The following is a 17,948-nucleotide window of genomic DNA, read 5'->3' as shown; positions in this document are numbered from 1 at the left end:
GAACGAACCCACCGCCTACGTACCAAAGGCAAACAATCCAGGCCATTGACCCAGCGCAAAGGATCATCTGGTCCATTCTGACGACGAAGTGCCAACTTGTGACGCTTCATCCTTGCACAGGGCATGAGAAGAAAGCGGATAGTGGATCCTATTGCGGACCAATGACCTCGCCGCAAGGATTCATCGATTGTTCCCGAAGGGTGCAAAACTTGCGTGAGCAAAGGTTCCACGAGCACTCCACACGCTTCGGCTTGTCGACCAAGTAGAGCGAACAAAGCAGAGGTCGCCAAGCGCCAGTTGTCTTGGTTGTGAATGGGAGCAGCAAAGTTTGTGGTGAGCAAAGAGAGAATCCTGAAGTGAGGTCGGGTCAAGGTTTGCGTCATACTGGATTCAACGTCATCTGCTCCTGGAGCAGTCGAGCTGGGAAGGATTGTCGTTGTACAAGGTCGCGAGCATCCTTTCGTTCGTCAATACATGATGATGATAGCGTGCTATGCGCCTTGTGAAGGTCTCGAGGAGAATTGGGATGTTTGGAGTGAGGAGGATGATACTTTGTACTATAGTTCTAGTCCGAAGTTTTGCCAAGTCAGCATCGGAGACCCAGCCGAGCCGAGCTTCTTCTCATTGCAAGAACGATCTGTCGAATGAATTGTCCAAGTTCTCTCAGTCGAAAGTCTGTACCATGGATTGATGTTGTGTTTGAGCAACGGATTGGGGCCGGGAATAGCACTTTTCGAGGCTGTTCGGGCCATTGATAACCATATACGTCTCAAATTTTCGAGCTCTCAATCCCGGGTCAGATGGTGAGTTGCAACGCTTCAAACTTCTATCCGAACTTCAAACTAATACCTTCAAAGGCCGAGCGGTCTAAGGCGCCAGCTTAAGGACTCCACTATGTGGTTCCGTTAATCGCTGGTCCGAAAGGGCATGGGGTATGTTGCATCCACGACAACGCGCTCTGAGGCCATATATTAACTATTGTCGCAGTTCGAATCCCATTCTGATCACCAAACTAAAGTGTATAAGATCTACAAGATCTTGTATACATCTTCTTTTGTCGATGTGGCTTCATTTTTGCACTGTTGAGCGGATTGTGAAGGTGCGTGGTGAATGGAATTGACGCCAAGCCTTTTTGCCAGCTAGTTTGGTGAATAGAGACATTTGAGACCACTTCTAAGACATCAAAGGTTGCATCGGGAACGACACAGGTCAACAGGAACAATGATATCGAGAAAATGGTCGACAGTCGGTGTATATTAAGCGACCTCACTTCGCCGGCTATAAGACTTGAACAGGGTTGCAATATGAACTTCAGGGTTACGATAAGACTTTCTTTTGCTCCGCCGGGGATCATTTTGGTATAACATACGTGGTGGTGAGATTCTTCTTAATATGCCTCCTTACCAACAGAACAGGAAGGTGCGTGGTGAATGAATTTGACTGCCAAGGCTTTCAACGGATATGAAGCCTACGGTATGCGAATCTATGGTTTGCATTGGACCGATACAGCTGGACTAACGCAACAATGATGCGGAGAACAAGTAGATCGTGGTGGGAAAACATTCGAGTTCGATTCAGTTCCTTTGTTGGACATACTGCAGACGTTCCAGGAGTCTGCAACATCGACGAGTCCTGAACAGCAAGGAGGTAGAGTATCTTCGCTGCATTATGTCAATTATCCAAGTAGAAAGCCTCGAGGCTCATTCCATAATCTGTTGCTCCTCTCGAAGCCAACTCAATTCCTCCATCGATACCATATTGACTTTTCCATGCTTTCCTCCACGCAATCTATGCTTAAAATCCAAAAGAAAACAACGCCGCCCGATGAGTTCAGTTCATTCCGTCATCACGCTCAAAAACCGCAGCAATAATCGAAATCAAAAACTGTACAATCTTTCCATCCACCACAACCAACTTAAAAGTTACTCGCCGTATTCACCCCTCCATTGGGATTGTTATACCTCTCCATGCCACTCGTATCCTGCTGCAGCATCTCATCGTGCGAACTGCGGAACTCATTCTTCGCCGCCGCTTCCCTCTTCTTCTTACCCCAAATCCTCCACGCCACAATCGCAATTCCACCGAGTAGAATCGCGCCTCCCACACCTCCTACAACTCCTCCAATCGTCTTCTTACTCGATGCTGACAAGCCACCGCTGGAGGAATCGTTGTTCTGCAGCGCCGCGGCGATGGTCTGTTTTGTGAACCCGGTCGTGGTAGCTACGACTTGATCCGTGGCGATGACGGAGCTGCCGACAACACCATCGTTGGTGAAGTAGGATGTGTATGTTGTGGGTACCGTTGTGGAGGCGACGAGGGCGGATGAGACGATCAGGTCGGAGGAGAGAGTGGAGCGGTTGATGGTCGTGGAGCCGATGACGACGATGGCGGAGGAGGTGTCTCGCGGGCGGGAGGTGCTTGTTACGATGGAGCTTGTGATGGTCGAGCCGGCGCTGTTGGTGGTTGTGATGGCGACTGTGTTGGAAGAGGGAGCTTCTGCTGGGGGTGATGAAGAAGGTGCTGCAGAGGTTTCGACTGCGGCGGAAGAGCTCGGTGTGCTGGGAGCTGCGGATGTTGGTGCTGCAGAGGATTCCGCAGGCGTGCTGACGGGAGCTTCGCTGGAAGACATGGTCGGCGCGTTCGAGGTCGAGGATGCGATTGCGGGTGTCGATGATGCGTCTGGTGTTGATGATGTTCCTCCCGTTCCCACTGCCTGTCTCTTATTCGGTTTGATGCCTTCAGGAATGGTCTCTGCACCAATCTGTGCGAAACCCAAGAAGAAAGAGAGCATCGTGCCGCTCAGGATTTTTTTTTTTTGGCCCTTTCTTCAGCTGATTGGGCGGACACGCGACCGTTGAGCTTTTAGGGTTGAGAACTTGGCCGGAGATTAAGGTGCAAGGGCACAGCTACAGGGCTGAGATGTCGTGGTCTGTGAAGAAGTGAAGGACGAAGAGAATGAGATCGAGACGAATGGGAGAGAAACGAGCGTACGGTAAGCAAGAGCTATGGTGGTGAAGGTGTGAATGTCAGCGTAGGTGAGTTGCAGAGAAAAAGGACCTTCTTCCTTTTCGGCGAACCACCGATTCTGGTTCCAAGGTCAGCCATGATGCATGGGTGGGAAGCGCTGAGCTCGTGTTAGGGCAGAGAAGTGGGACCTGCTTGCATGTGCGTGCGCGGCTTTTCTCCTCAGGAAAGCTTGGACGAGACGAGGTTCCATGCAACTGTAGTCTTGATCTAAGTTTGGCTACGAGAATGCTTCTCTCCCGAAGTTCCATATTCTAGTGGTTTGCACTCACTGCCCAGTGCCCACTCGTTCTTCGATCATGATGCCGTAACAATCGTGGAAGCTCTGGCGCTTGTCCGGATGATGATAACTCGACTCTCTGCACGCGATCGACCATTTCATTCGCTTCTTGCTACGCGGCTACTCCCGCAGAATACTACTCCAGTAGTTCCCATCCATCCCACATGGTCGTACTGCGAAACACCAGCGTGGAACGTGCAGACTTCTTCGCCGCATCCGCCCGCCCCGTTCGAGCCACCCGTTCACCCTTCACCGGCAGTGAGCGGCTACCGCTCGATACCCCTAACAAGGATGTCGTCCGCCTTCTTCACCATCGCCTGGACGACCAGGGCGAACTTGGCGAAGCAAGCATTGTCCAACGAACACTGACCATATTCGATCTAGAATCGAATCGATGATTCAGGAACACAAAAGGCCACGATGTTCCTGAAATAGCCACGCGAGAAGCACCTCACGTGCAACAAAGCTCCGCGGTCCGGATGTGTCACCGTGGTTGTGGGATATTGAATACTGCGGAACCCATGTCTCACGAGCACCGGCGCCAAAAACGCCCAGCGATGTCAAAGCTACTTCTTCGCGATTTTGTCGATCATCTGCCACTTGCACGTTCATACGCACACCATCTGTCTGCCCAAGCCAGCTGTCTTGGCTATCGGCGAACATGCTCCTTCCAAAAGCTCGATGTGCGAGTATCTAGGTAGGTACGCACGAAATCATTGCTGCGAGGGACTTCAAAGAGACGAGAACAACATGAGAAATTCTTATGCGGAGCAGGATTGCCACAAAAGACACAGCGGCTATGCGCGCGCATACATGTTATCAACTGCCGCCCATCATGGAACATGTTCCTCAGCAGGCTAGGTGGCAGCGACGATCTTGGGTCCTCCTCGTCTACCTCTTCATTGACACTTGTCCAGCTCGCTTCAGCAAGTCCGCGTCGTTGATCGACTCCACGATACTTGAGCCGCAACGCGGAGACAATCTTGCCTGCTCGGTCGGTCTGCAGACTCTTTGTGAAGAAGACCTCGTTGCCGGCACACGCTCTCGGCACTGACAACTGATCACATCGGCAAGTGTGTTGGCAGAAGTCGCGGCTGCATGCTGGATGCCCTACAGCGAATGGCCTTGATATGCAAACTGCGCTCTTAACACGACCGTACCAGGATACATTCGGCGAAGGCACGCTTTGCTATTCGTCGCTATTCTGCAGGACAGGCGTTGACTTCATGCTTCAACCTCGACTCACCACACGCATCTCATCAATCCTGTATCTCAATCGGCGTTCTATCGCTACCCAGGCTATTGGCATACATAAGACGAAGGCACGCCTCGTTATGTCTTGCCAGACTCACAATCTGGTTCTAAATGCCTTATCTCCAGGCTTCAATCTCAACCTGACCTACTGGCATCTCACTAAAGTCTCAATCGGCCTCTGGTTACTGCCATGTCAGGATACATTCGGCGGAGGCACGCCTTACTATCTGTCGCTCTTCGGGACAGGCGTTACCTCCAACCTCCAACCTCGATTTAACCTAGAGACATCTCATGACCGGCTCAACCAGCCTTCTATCACTCACTGGCGCATCGGGCTTCAATATAAGACGGAGACACGCCTCACCATCTCTTGACAGCCTCACTACCTGATCACAAAAACCTCACCTTCAGGCCACAACGTCGCTTTTCGGTCATCAATCACCTCCCACCTCTCCCAGCATTCTTCTCCCCTCTAGCATTCTTCTTTCCTCTGCGCTTCTCCTCCCCTCCAGACTCAGAAGCCCAACTATCTTCGCTCGTCAGAAATAGTAGCCGTTCCCCCCCCCTCCGGATCAGACGCATCCGAGCCTTCTCCTCTTCTGTACGTCTCGCCCTTTTTTTTTCAAACACTCCGACTCCTTGCGATACGCTCCTAGTCTGCCCACTCTCGTGTTCTGCCTTGTTCTTGGGATTGCAAACTTCGTCGTTGCCATTGCCTTTGAACCTCGTGTAAAGTGGTTGTCTAGTGGATGCGCGATGTACGGTTATCAAGCGAGAGCCTGCCACTCGAGAGGACGTGTTCGAAAGCAACGACTTTTTCTCGTACACGTGGAGACTCACCGTACGCCCACTGGGTCATCTCGTCCTCATGAACAGGAGCTCCAGCTCCCACCTCACCTTTCATTCACCCCCATCAAGATCACCCCTGTGCACATCACTCACCACAACGACCTCAACAACTCACAACCACGAAACCGAAAGACGAACCCTCAATATGAACACTTCCCTTCATCAATCTGTCTAAACTATACTCAAAGGAAAAGAAAATCGCTTAAAAAGTCGTCCGGTGTCTCTGATTTTTTCCTTTCAATCGGGACACTCGTGTGGTATGGTATGGTTGTTGGTCATTGTGGTCCTTTTTCGCCGACGCCGAGAAAAACAAAAGAACCCTCCTTGGGGGAAAAGCAAAATAACTCCAGAAATGAAAACCGTATTGACCCCTCGGTGCTCCATCTTCTATGCTGCTGCCGCGTACGCTCGTAGATTGATGCTCGTACTCCTTGCTGGTCGATGTGGTGTTCCGATGTCAGTCCTGTTCGTAGTCCCATCTGCATTGGGTCATGCTTGATGTGTGTTGTGTCCAGAGTGCAGGATGCTTCTGTCCTTGATCGTGATATGCCGCTTCTTCTTGTGACTCTGTCATTCATTGACGACGTCTTCCCGAATGCTCTCTCCGTGTCTCCGGTTCCCCGCTGGCTTCCTACCACCCGCTACTAGGTCCGACACCGAGTTGCTGTCCATACGTTCCCGAAAACAGCTGCTGCCGTATACTCGCCCGCTCCTCTGATACACCCGTAGGAGCAGCACTTCCCGCCTGCAAGAATCCCGTCGCAGCCTTGAGCTCGTTGACAGCCTCCTCCATTTTCCCTCCACTCTTCTGATTGTGTTCCACCAACTTATGATCCCATCCTCCAAATTGCAGGTGAAATCCACCCGCCCGCTTCGCAGCCTCTCTGATCACCAACGCCCAAGCTTTTGAAATCTCATCGTACGCTTCGTGCTTGTATCGTTGATGGGCGTAGGTGTCCCAGTCGGGTAGGCGGTGGATCATATCCGTCACCGAGTCGAGGTAGGCGAGAGAGAGGCCGTCTTGCGTTTCGTGGGGTGGGAGGAAGTGAGGTGTGTATTCTCGCACCGCTTCGATGAGTTGGAGGAGATGTTGTCGGACTCGGTTGTATGCGTAGTCGGAGGTGGTGCGGTTGCCGAGAGGGAAGGCTTCGCGGAAGGCAGTTTCATATTTGCTGAGGACGGACAGGGTGGAGTGGATGGACGGTCGGGGCGCTTTGGTGACGATTTCATGTTGGAGTTCGGGATGTTGGTCGCAGACGTTTTGGAGAAGTTGCCGCATTTGGTCGGCGGAGAGGGTCTCGAGGAGTCGAGGTAGGGCTAGAGGACGGCCGTTGATGGCTCCTGTTCGTGATCTCTTGATGCTGCGCGGTGGTGGAAGGGGTCGGCCGGCGATGGAGGGAGAGGCGCTGGGAGAGGTGGACATGCGGTCGTGGTCCACCGGGTCATCTGAAGCTTTCCGCTTTCGGTTCGACATGGTGGATGAGGAGGAGTCTGGAAGAGCGGGAGTCGTGTCAGTAGGTGAGGAGTAGGGTGAATGATGAGGATGATGCAGTCCAGTCGTACCTCTTGAGGGAGAGAAGTGGTTGTTGGCGAGAAGGTGCGGCGCCAGCAAGTGATCGACGGGCAGAACACTGTTCATAGCGCAAGTGACTTTGCAAGCCTGAAAGAAACCGGGGCGCCGTGGATGAACCGGAAGATGCCAGTGATGAGAATGAGCAAGTGAAGAGGTGAAGGGTGCGACGGGCGGTGAAGAAGATGATCTTGGATTATTGTGTATCGAATCTTACGGGCGTGAATGCCTGCTCTTGCTCTTGCTTCAGACTGCTCGAGGGACTGGGATGGAGTGTTGTGTATGTCCGGTGCTGGCGAGGCCGCGTCACGTGACTCGCTTCTCTTCTCCTTTGCGAGAGAGACGTGGGACGTTGTTGGAACTCGACATTGACAACACGCATGCGGGCCTTGCTATCACCGGACCTAGGAAATTTTGACGGCACTGAGACAATCCATTGCGGTCCACCAAACAAATGCCACCGCCGTGAGCGACGAGATATATCCTGGCCCTCCGGCCGGAAACTTCGACCCCCAAAAGACACTATTGATGATCCAACCTCACCATGAGTCGGCCATCCAAGTCCCGCGAAGAGCTCGAAGACAACTATGATGAACCACTCCTGGACTCCGGCCGATCCAGCCACGACGACGACGGCGACATCGAACTCTCCCGCCTCGAACTCTCCGGCGGCGACCGAACACCCCTAAGCCACTACCGAAACCGAGATGAAGAACCACCACCCCCGAAACGCGTCTCCATGCTCTGGATCGCCCTGGCCCTCGCCGTCTGCGTTCTAGGTTTCACAATCAACACCGAAGCGACCGCCTACTTCGAAGACGAACTCGGCTGGAAGAAACCCTTTGCAACCCTCTACATCACCCACTCCTCCCTCATCCTCCCCTGGATCGTCCACCTCGCCTATCTCCGCTGGCAATCCCGCGACGTCCCCTACACAGTCTGGGTGCGGGACTACAACAACTCCCTCCGCTCCTCCATCTCCACCATCGACGCCTTCGCAACCTCCGCTCCCCGCCTGGTCCTCAAACTCCCCGGCCACACCGCGGGCCCACTCGACTTCCTCGCCTCCTCAATGGCCATCGTCACACTCGTCCTCACCGCAAGCGGCATGTCCTGGTTCCTATCCCTCTCCCTCACCACCCCAGCGGACCTAACAGCAATCTACAACTGCGCGACCTTTTTCGCCGCCGCCTTCTCCGTCCCCTTACTCAAAGAAAAACTCGGCTGGATCAGCATCCTCGCCGTCGCCCTCTCCATCATCGGCACCTTCACCATCGCTTACGGCGACACGACAGCCGACCACTCCGACGGTTCCGACGACGCGATCGGTGGCTCGCGGTTACTGGGTAATGTGATTGCGTGTGGAGGCGCGGTGGCGTTTGGGTTGTATGAGGTGTTGTTTAAGAAGTGGGCGTGTTCGTCCCGGCCGGAGAGTCAGGAGTCGAGTTTACCGCTCACGTTGGCGGCGAGTGCGTTGACGGGGGCGTATACGTTTGCGGTGTTGTGGGTGGGGTTGGTGGGATTGCATGTTTTGGGGTGGGAGACGTTTAGTGTTCCGAGTGCGTATGCTTGTTTGTGGATTGCGATTGCGGTTTTGGCTGGATCTAGTAGGTTGCACGTCATCCGGAGTTCGAACTTCTTGCTGACATCGGGCTTAGTATCTATTACTTTATTGGTTGTTCTGGTCATCTGGACGGATCCAGTTTTCGGGAGCATGGCGAATGTGTGAGTGGTCATCGCATCCTCGATAAGACTTCATTGAGCTAACGATCCACAGATTGAGCGTATTCTTCGTAGCGCTTGCAGACTGGGTGGTCTGGGGATTGAGTCCATCGTTCGCGACGTATACCGGTGGTGCTCTAATCTTTGTTGCATTTGGACTGTTATCATATGACTCTCTGGTCGTGAAGAAGAGGGTTGACATATAGGGAGTCATTTAGAAAGCATAAATCCCATCCTTTTGTCCGCTTGGTCGTGAAGAAGGTACTGCCGTCGTCAAAGTGACTGAGAGTAAAGAAATTCGAGACCAACACTGCTGGTACGCCGTCTGTCGATTTCATGATGTCTGCAATCTATACACATTTCCCACTATACAAGAGACCACCCACTCGCTATGCAAAACCAAACCCAACCCACCCCGAATCATCACGCCGCCTTATCCCTCCCCATCCTTCTAAAACCCGGCATCCCCAGCAACCTCCTCTGCGTCTGATCCTTCTCCACCGCCCCCGCGATCCTCACCCTCTCCTCGCGCTCCCTCTCCCAAGCCTTCTTACTTCCCCTCTTCCTCCCCATCCTCACATCCCTCCGACTCGCACAACAACAACACATCCCCATATGAATCAACCACGCAATAATACTCGCCCCAGCAGCAATCCACATGAAAACAAACATTTCCACCCCGACATTCGCGCGGATATTCAATTGCGTCGCTTGGGTGATGGCGACTTGGAAGATGATGAACATGACCGTCGCGATGATGGCGGCGCCGGTCATGCAGAGGGCGCCGATGAAGACGAGAATGGCGATCGGGAGGTTGCTCCAGCGGGAGTAGATGGCTAGGGGCACGAGGGGGATGAGGAGGAAGTTTAGGCAGGCGGCGGTGAGGAAGAGGCCGAACATGATGTGGGAGATTGTGCGGATGAGGCCGAGGATTGTGTTGATTTCGGCGGGGAGGGCGACTGGTGAGAAAACATTAGCATCGTCGTAGCAAAAAAGTGGTAGGGTTGATTTTGTCCATTTCACTCACTCGTCGCTCCGGCCAGTAATTGACTCTGCAAAATTTCCACCGGATTGAACCAATACAACGTCTCCGGCTCCGAACAACTCGTAACGCCTTGTCCATTATATCCCTGACAAAAACCCCACAGTCCCACCTGGTAGAAATCGTGGAGTCCGAGGGTTTGCGCGATACTGTTGATCAAGACGGCGTCCGGGACTTGTACGGGGATGATGTCCGACACGTCGATTTTGATGAAGTAGATGTCGTTTAGGATGTCGTTGACTTTGTAGTTGCCGATCTCGACTAGGATTACGAAGGCCACGGAGACGAGGAGGAGGAAGGAGGATATCAAGGCCCAGATGAAGCGGGTTCGGGTTGCGCGTTTGATTTGCGCTTTGGAGGGTTGGTTGGAGAGCTCGTCGGGGAGGGGGGAGGAGGAGGAGGAGGAGATGGTGGTTCGTTCGGGTTTCTCGCCGTCTGAGGGGTCGGAGGTGTGGTCCTCCTTTTTCCTGCGGCCGAACATGGCGGCGGCCTGCTGTCTCCTGCTCGGGCAAGGAAGAGGTGGATTCGGATGGAGAGGAGGACGAGAGGGCACGCGTGCACGGGATGCGGTCGGTCAGGTAGAAGACGACCTCAAACTGCCGGAACACGCGGCGTAGGATCGATAGACGTAGGAAAGCATTGATGGGAGAGAGACACGACAGTGCATACGCAGGAAATGTGAAAGGAAAGCCACTTAGCCGTAGTCATTTCGTACCATTTACGACACACCCGACCACGCGAATCCCAATCCTCACAGCGCAACAACCTAAGCGTTTTGCTTTGGGGGTTCCCGTCGGCAACGAGAAATGGAACCAAGCGGATCGACGTCACGTATTTGGCGAGAAAGGATTCGGAATTTCAGAAATATGATCCGCGCCCAGCCGACCAGGATCGCGGCCTATAGTGACATTTAGGCGGATTCATCGATTTTTAACTTTACAATAACAACACTACTACCACTATTATCGCTAATTGCTTATATTGTCGCCATACAGCTGCGCTAGTTACTCTAATTATTAACAATTATATGTAAGTGCGCGACAATACGCGGTTTACGTAGATAAGTATTATTAATACCGCTTTTCTTCGACTCTTATTAACACTACTACTTCTACTACTCTACCGCGCGCGCTCGTAGCTCGCTCGTTATACAATATATACCGCTCGTAACATCGCACCGCGCGCGTACGTAAAAATAGCTAGTTTTATAGTACTTAATACGGAACTTAGTAAGGCTCGCGACCCCGACCGCCTACGAGGACTCTCTCTCTCCGACGACGATAGTAACTCCGAGCTAGCGACCGCGTCCCCTCTAGCTATCGCTCCTACTCCTTAGCTACCTACCGACCTCCTCGTCTACGATAAGTCTAATACGGCTACCTCTAAAGACTTCTAGTATATCTCCGACCTCTAATAGAATAATGCCCTCCTTAGAGTATAGAGCGTAGACTATAATACGAGGAAGAGCGGACGTTAGATGCTTATAAGATACGATTATGTATATAGAGTTATAGAGACGGACGAAGGTAATATAGCTTATACGGCTCTTAGTAAGGCTCGTAGGCTAATAAAAAAAAATAGGTATTCCGGCGGTTACCGAGTACGGCTAGTATAAGGATCGCGGACTTACCTATAAGACTTCTACGACTATCCCTACCTACGCCTACTACTACTATAAGGGTAAGCCTCCGTATTTTACTAGAGATTAGGTAAAGATTAAGGAGGAGCCGGTAGAAAAGAAGTCTATATTAAAGGAGGCAGTTAGTAGTATACGAGGTAAGATAAATAAGGCGTAGGACAAGATCGCTACGTTAGAGTCGGAGGTGTCGGATTTAAAGCGTAAGATTAGCGGTTTAAAGGGTATAAGAGGTTAGCTAAAGGCTAAGATTAAGGCTAAGCTAATTAAGGAGATTATAAATAAGGTTAATAATATACGTAGTAAGTTAAAGGCTACTATTACTAAGATTAAGCAGTCGGTGTTATAGTATTAGCGTGCTATTAACGAGAAGTTCGGTAGACTAGGCGTAATAGATTAATAGATAGATCGATTTAGCCTACGAGCTCTCCGCGAGCCTTACGAGCCTATACGTTAATACCTAAATAAATGCGTTAGTTGCTATATATCTCCTTAAATCCCTCGTTTTTACGCTTACGAGCTAGCCGTTTTAGCCTACGAGTACGCCGCGAGCCGTTTTTAAGGAAGAGAATTAAGATATTAAGCTATTAAGATATAAGATATACGTTTATTACTCCTTCTAGCTACGAGCTATTCCGTTTAGTCCGCGAGTACGTAACGAGCGAGTCGTTAGTAGCGTATATTTATTAGATTCGTATATATTAGTCCTTCTAGTTAGCCCTACCCTTCTCGGTAAGCTTAATAGTCCGCTCGCTCCGTCTAGTACTAATAACTACCGGCTCGTTAACCTTCTTCTTCTTCTTTATCTTCTGCTACTAAACGACCGGCTCGGCGACCTCCTCTAGTATCTCTAAACCCCCTTAATTAATAGTGCTAGCGGTAGTAGTAGTAGTAGTAGTAGTAGCACTACTAGGCTCCTTCGCCTTCGCCTTCGACTTTAATTAAGGCGTTAGCGTCGTCGTTGTCGCCGACGAAGAGGGCATCGTCGAGTCCGAACGGATCGCTAGCGCTAGCGTACTAGCTACTACGGAGGTAATCGTCGAAGATCTACTATTCTACTTAGCTCGGCTCGCGGTAGCTTCCTTAGCCTTTACTATATTGCCTAAGCTGTCCGTATTAGGGTCGAGTAGAATATAGTCGTTAGGCTAGCTTACCGGCGATAATTAGAGGTCGCGGCTAGTAGGGCGTTTAGAGCTAGAGCGTTACTAAGGTAGAGGGCTAGAGCGCTCCGGGTCCTATAAGGAGCTAAGGGTACTACGAGCGGAACGAGAACGGCTTACGAGCCCTATAGACTAGTCTACGAGCGTCTTACTATTACTACCGGACGGACCTACTATAGCTATTATAAGGTAGCGTACCTCCGGTGCGAGCTAGCTTACGAGTAGGTAACTCTTACCTACGAGGATCTCCCTACCGTTAACGCTAGTATAGCTATTAGTCTATATAAACGGATAGTAAATAACGCCGTCCTTATCTTTAAATATACGCCCGTTAGGGTATAGGATAGTGCTATCGTTATGCACTCTATAGCTAATTATATACTTAAATGTAGGCCCGCCGTCCTTCTTTATAGAGCGTTTAAGGTGCTAATATATCTAGCCGCCGTCGTCCGCGTTCTTAGAGCTAGGCTTAAGATCGCTATGCTCGTCGGGCTTAACGTAGATAATATAAGTAATCCGGACGTTCGCGGAAGGAGTCTTAAGGCCTATCTTCGGATTAAATAGCTATAGCATCCTAAGCGTAGTATCCGCCTTAGCGAGGTTAGTATTACTAAGCTTAATAGGCTAGCCCTTACTATACTCCTTCGTAAGGTAGATATCGTAGTAGGGCTTCTATAGCCGCTTCCTCGTAGTTATGCTCTTGTTTAAGAGATACTATAGGAAGACATTGCTATATTTCTCCTTATTAGCGTCCTTAAGGAGCTTATCTATTATAGCGATAGTGCCTTAGGCTAACTATATATATTTATTACGGCGACTAGAATACTTAGCTACTACGTCCTTATTATCGCTTAGATCTTCTATATCGATAGTATTAATAGTGCACTTAATAGAGAAGATTAGTAACGACTTCTCCTTATCGTCCTTCTCCTTCTTAGTAGTAGCCTTCTCGGTAGTAGCCTTCTTCGCACTCTTAGAGTTCGCTAGTATAGCCTTAATACGATTAGCATCCTTAAGTAAGTTAGCGGCAGCGTTAGGCGTCTCGCGGGCCTTCGTCTTAGCCGTCTTCTTTATCTCCGTATTAGTACGGCTCTACGGAATAAAGAACCCCTTACGAGTACTAGAGCTAGGAGGGGTAGGCTTACGTTCGCTCGTAGGCTCGTCGTCGTCGCTCGTAGGAGCTTATAAGGGTAGAGGGCAGCCGTAGAAGCTATAGTTTTTATTACCGAGGTTAGTATAAGAGGTATAGGGTAGAGCCGTAGGATTACGGTAGAACTAAGGGGTAGCTATTAGACGGCTATATATATAAGGGACGGTAGTAAGCGAGAGGAAGAGGAAGAGTAGGAGGGCGTAACCTTATATATAGCTTAGTCGAATGTAAAGCTATTAGTACGGAAGAAGTCCCTTATACGGTTACGCGGCTATAACTTAGCGCCCTTCGGAGGGGTCTAAAACTCTACGAGGTTATTACTAGCGGCAAGGTAACGAGTAGTAGCATCGCGGAGGTAGAGATATATATCTATATAGATCTTATCCTCGTCGGCGTCTAGCTCGCGACTATCTAGCGTCGCCGGATAGCTACTAGCTACTAGTATCTTAGAAGCCTATAGTAGAGTCGGCGGAGGAAGGTATATAAGAAGATCTATAAATAGTTAGCTCGCTCGCTATCGCTCGTAAAACGCTCGTAACGCTAGTAGGTTAAGAAGCTAGCCTATAAGCTTATAATCCCTATACCGCTCCTTAACCCTAGTCGTCTCGTAACCGCTCGTAACCGCTCGCGAGCTACTCGCGCGTAGGGGAATACTAACTAAACTAAGTATACTAATCTACTATCCGCTTAATACGCGGATGCTCTACGTCGAGGTATATTCCGCGATCCTCTACGCTATTAGGAGGGTAGTCGTAGTTATAAGCCGGAATACTAGGTAAGTGCCCTAGGACTTTAGCCTACTTTCGAATAGCGTAGTCGTTATAGTTATTAATAAACTACTCGACTATAAACCGGAGGATTAGAACGTAGACTGTAAGGAATGCTATACGGTTAGCTCTACTATCCTCGCTATAGAGCTCTTCGTCGCGAAGCCGGTAGAAGGTATTACGCTATCGATTCTATACTATAGCTACACTAAGACCCTAAAAGCGCTCGATCGTTTAATTACCCTTACTTGTTATATACTAGAAGCTATCGCGGAACTTAATACTCTAACCCTCTTAAAGTTTACGGTAGAAGAGGTGTATATTAGCTATTATAGGAGTCTCTACGCCGTAATCCGCCCGTATAATCTATATATAAATTAAGTTAGTAGAGCTACGAGTATAGTATAACTAGTTGCGAGCCTACCTATAGCGTAAAGCTAAGTTCTCGGACTATATCTAAATACTACTTAGAAACTAAGAAGACTGTCTTAGTGTTAGAAGCACCTCGAGAGGGAATGTAGGCTTGCACCGAAAACAAATAGTTGTAGAATGTAACGAGTCGATTCGATAAGGAAGGGAATGGACAAGAGCGTCCCCCGAGGCTATGTACCCGCCCTTCGTGTTGCCAAATGCGTCCCTCCGCCTAGACTAGGCACCGGTCGTAGTCCAACGTCCGCTCGGGGGCTATCGTGCGCCCGTAAGGTTCGTCCCTCTACAGGATGTCCTAGTCTGGGCTAGATAAGATAGCACCGGTAATCTGTAGTGCTAGGATAGTCCAGGTTGGGACAGGTAGGGGGCGTTATCGTAAGGGTGTCCTTACATTGCCCCCCTCCCCTCTCTGCAACTAACCTTAGTTAGGGTAGAAAATTCACAAGCTGTTAGCTGCCAGATGTCCCAATCTGGAAGGATTTGCGGGTCTGTGGCGTCGCTATATTAATTTAATTCTTCTTCTAAACTTTCTCTCTTCTTTACTAACTACTAAAAAGTAAGTAATCTAGGGTGGTGCTAGTATAGTCTAGTTTAGGTCTAGCAAGGCTAACATTAGCGCAGACATACTATGTCTTCCGCCGCCGCAGCCCTCGTGCGCAACGATTACGCTAAAAAGGTCCGCAACGGGGCTTTTAACCACAATCCGTACTTTAATTGCATTAAAGACGTTAAGCTAAACAAAGACTTAACTAAACTGTGCTAGTTAGGGCCAGAGAAACCTATTAAGGGCATTACTGCTAAATGCGCCGGCTGTCTGGACGACAGAAATGCCGATTGCTTCTAGGTAGGATATTTCTGGACTATTCTAGAGTCTTTTAGATCCAGGCTAACCCTAAATAGCTCCCTCCGGCCCGTAAGGGCGAGTAGGACACTATTAATGCCTAGATTTAAGTAGAGTACGCTAATCCGGTGGTAAACGCGGACAATAGGAAGAAGTTAAGGAGCAAGGTACTCCTGTTTGCTAGTTCGATTAAGTTGTATATGCCGTTCTAGCTTATTTTGGACTAGTATGCTAACAGTTAGCGCCTTAGGGAGCTAGGAAACAGCGTTCGCGGCCCGGAGGGTCTTACTTTGCACTAGGGTACCCGCGAGTAGGACACGACGGGTCAAAAGGTTAAGAAGCGGGACAGGTCGGCCGCTGCTTATATAGAGAAGGCCGTAAGTGTACTATTCTAGCGCATTTTAGGCTATGCTAACGCTAGGATGTAGGAGCAGGCTGCTGCCGGGACCCCGAGGGCCAAGAGAAGCCGCCTAATTAATCCAAAGGGCGCTATTACGGTCCAGTCGTTAACAGACAAGCTTAATAAGTACAAGACTGCCTTGTATCGCAATAGCAAGGCCCTGGAGAGGTTTAATTCGTACGCTAGGGGTACGGGAAAGACTAATAGGGAGGCGTTAAAGGCTTTGGTAAGCACTACGGCTGCTTAGGAGCGTAGAGAGGACGCTTCGGACGAGGATAGCGATAATTAAGCCGGTTTGGTCTAGTTAGCTCTAGCAGTGTGCAGGGTATAACAGATAACGCTATTACGCAGAGTAATAGGGCCCTTTTAAGTTATAATAGCGCAGAATAGCTTAACGTAGGCTAGAATGGTCTAGAATGGAAAGCCTTAACGCCTAAATAAAATCCCTAGAATTATTAAAAATGTTAAAGTCTAATGTCATAAAGCAAAAAGGATTGAAAAATTAACTAAGGGGGTTAGCGTTTTTTCTGGAATTTACCGCGCGCAGTCGGTCCTTTCTAGCCTATTCTGCGCCGGTAGGCCCGCATTGCTACCGGGCTAATGTTAACTGCTACTTCCTAGGAGTTCTCGGACTAGTCGTAGTCTTTCCACTTAATAAGGTACTCCCGATTGTTTAGTTCGTCTACACGTTCGGCCAGAATAGCCTCGACTTCGTATTTATTGTCCTCTCCCGCGTCGTATCGCATTATCCTGTCCTGTTTGCGACCAAACTAGTCCGGGATAGATAGTTCTAGCAGAGAAACATAGAAGGTTAGGTAGATCTTTAGTAAGTCTAGTAGATCGAGTGTGTATACGACGCGGTTAATGACCGCTTTTACCTTGTAAGGTCTAATGTATTTGTAATCGAGCTTCGCCGAAGGTCTTAATAACCTAATGTTGCGTGTGTTAAGGTAGACTTCGTCTCCGACGTTGAAGGAGATGTCCTTCCTATGCTCGTTCGCCTACTTAGCTATTTGCTTCTTTGTTTTAGCTAGTCTAACCCGCAGTTTCTTCTAGTTGGAGATAACGCGGTCCGCAAGTTGTGCGGCGAACGGGGCTTCTCGTCCATCCTGGCGTAGTCTAGGCTAGTAGCACCGCCGAGGGTCCCGTGTCGTGTACGCCTAGAATAGCGTAACCCCTGTTGCGGAGTATACGCTGTTATTGTACGAGAATTCCGCGGTAGAAAGTAGGGAGGCCTAGTTGTCCTGTTTATAGTTGCAGTATATGCGAAGATACTGCTCTAGCGTCTGGTTTTGGCGCTCTGTTTGCCTGTCTATTTAAGGGTAGAACGCTGTACTTAGTTTCCGGCGTATGCTAAGGCAGAAACAGAACGTGCTCTAGAATTTTAAGGTTAGGATAGGCCCTCGATCCGACGTAATCGTAGCTAGTGCGCTATAGAGTCGTACGACTTCCCTTATAAACACCTCTGCGAGCTCTGCTGCGGTAATCGTCTTCTTGCATAGCGCATAATAGACTATTTTGGTGCATCTGTCTACGATTACTAGGATTAAGTCGTAAGCCTGGCCTAGAAGTATGCTAGGTAGCAGGTCCGTTATAAAGTCTAGCGTTACATCCTCCTATAGTATAAGCGATAGTAGCTCTGCGTGCAGCAATCCGTAAGGTTTGTGCCGCCGTAGCTTTGCCCTGCTGCACGCTTAACACGTTCGTGTGTAGTCCTTAACGTATTTCCTTATTTTAGGCTAGTAGAAACTCCTTTGTAGAAGTTCGAGCGTTTAAGAGAAGCCGAAGTGCCCTGCCATAGGGTCGTCGTAGTATTCCTAAAGC

General features: G+C 49.8%; 4 protein-coding genes across 4 annotated transcripts; 1 reads left to right on the top strand and 3 right to left on the bottom strand.

The window, feature by feature from the left end:
- Positions 1-1,915: 1,915 nt before the first annotated feature.
- On the bottom strand, positions 1,916-2,996 carry MYCGRDRAFT_111482 (uncharacterized protein; the record flags this gene model as incomplete). The annotated part of the gene is made up of 1 exon (XM_003847895.1): positions 1,916-2,996. The coding sequence occupies one exon, from the start codon at positions 2,789-2,791 to the stop codon at positions 1,916-1,918; it is 876 nt and encodes a 291-aa protein (XP_003847943.1).
- Positions 2,997-6,038: 3,042 nt separating this feature from the next.
- On the bottom strand, positions 6,039-7,183 carry MYCGRDRAFT_77431 (uncharacterized protein; the record flags this gene model as incomplete). The annotated part of the gene is made up of 2 exons (XM_003847894.1): positions 6,039-6,898; positions 6,971-7,183. 2 exons carry the CDS (start codon positions 7,044-7,046, stop codon positions 6,039-6,041), a joined length of 936 nt encoding a protein of 311 aa, XP_003847942.1.
- A 338-nt stretch (positions 7,184-7,521) lies between these two features.
- Positions 7,522-8,905, top strand: MYCGRDRAFT_97053 (uncharacterized protein; the record flags this gene model as incomplete). The annotated part of the gene is made up of 3 exons (XM_003848096.1): positions 7,522-8,584; positions 8,636-8,702; positions 8,755-8,905. The coding sequence occupies 3 exons, from the start codon at positions 7,522-7,524 to the stop codon at positions 8,903-8,905; spliced, it is 1,281 nt and encodes a 426-aa protein (XP_003848144.1).
- A 217-nt stretch (positions 8,906-9,122) lies between these two features.
- MYCGRDRAFT_111480 (uncharacterized protein) lies at positions 9,123-10,366 on the bottom strand (the record flags this gene model as incomplete). The annotated part of the gene is made up of 2 exons (XM_003847893.1): positions 9,123-9,658; positions 9,727-10,366. The coding sequence occupies 2 exons, from the start codon at positions 10,220-10,222 to the stop codon at positions 9,123-9,125; spliced, it is 1,032 nt and encodes a 343-aa protein (XP_003847941.1).
- Between the last annotated feature and the right edge of the window lie 7,582 nt (positions 10,367-17,948).

This window comes from Zymoseptoria tritici, chromosome 12 (genome assembly GCF_000219625.1).
Source record: "Zymoseptoria tritici IPO323 chromosome 12, whole genome shotgun sequence".
NCBI lineage: Eukaryota > Fungi > Ascomycota > Dothideomycetes > Mycosphaerellales > Mycosphaerellaceae > Zymoseptoria > Zymoseptoria tritici.
This window is presented reverse-complemented; position numbering and strand designations above follow the sequence as displayed.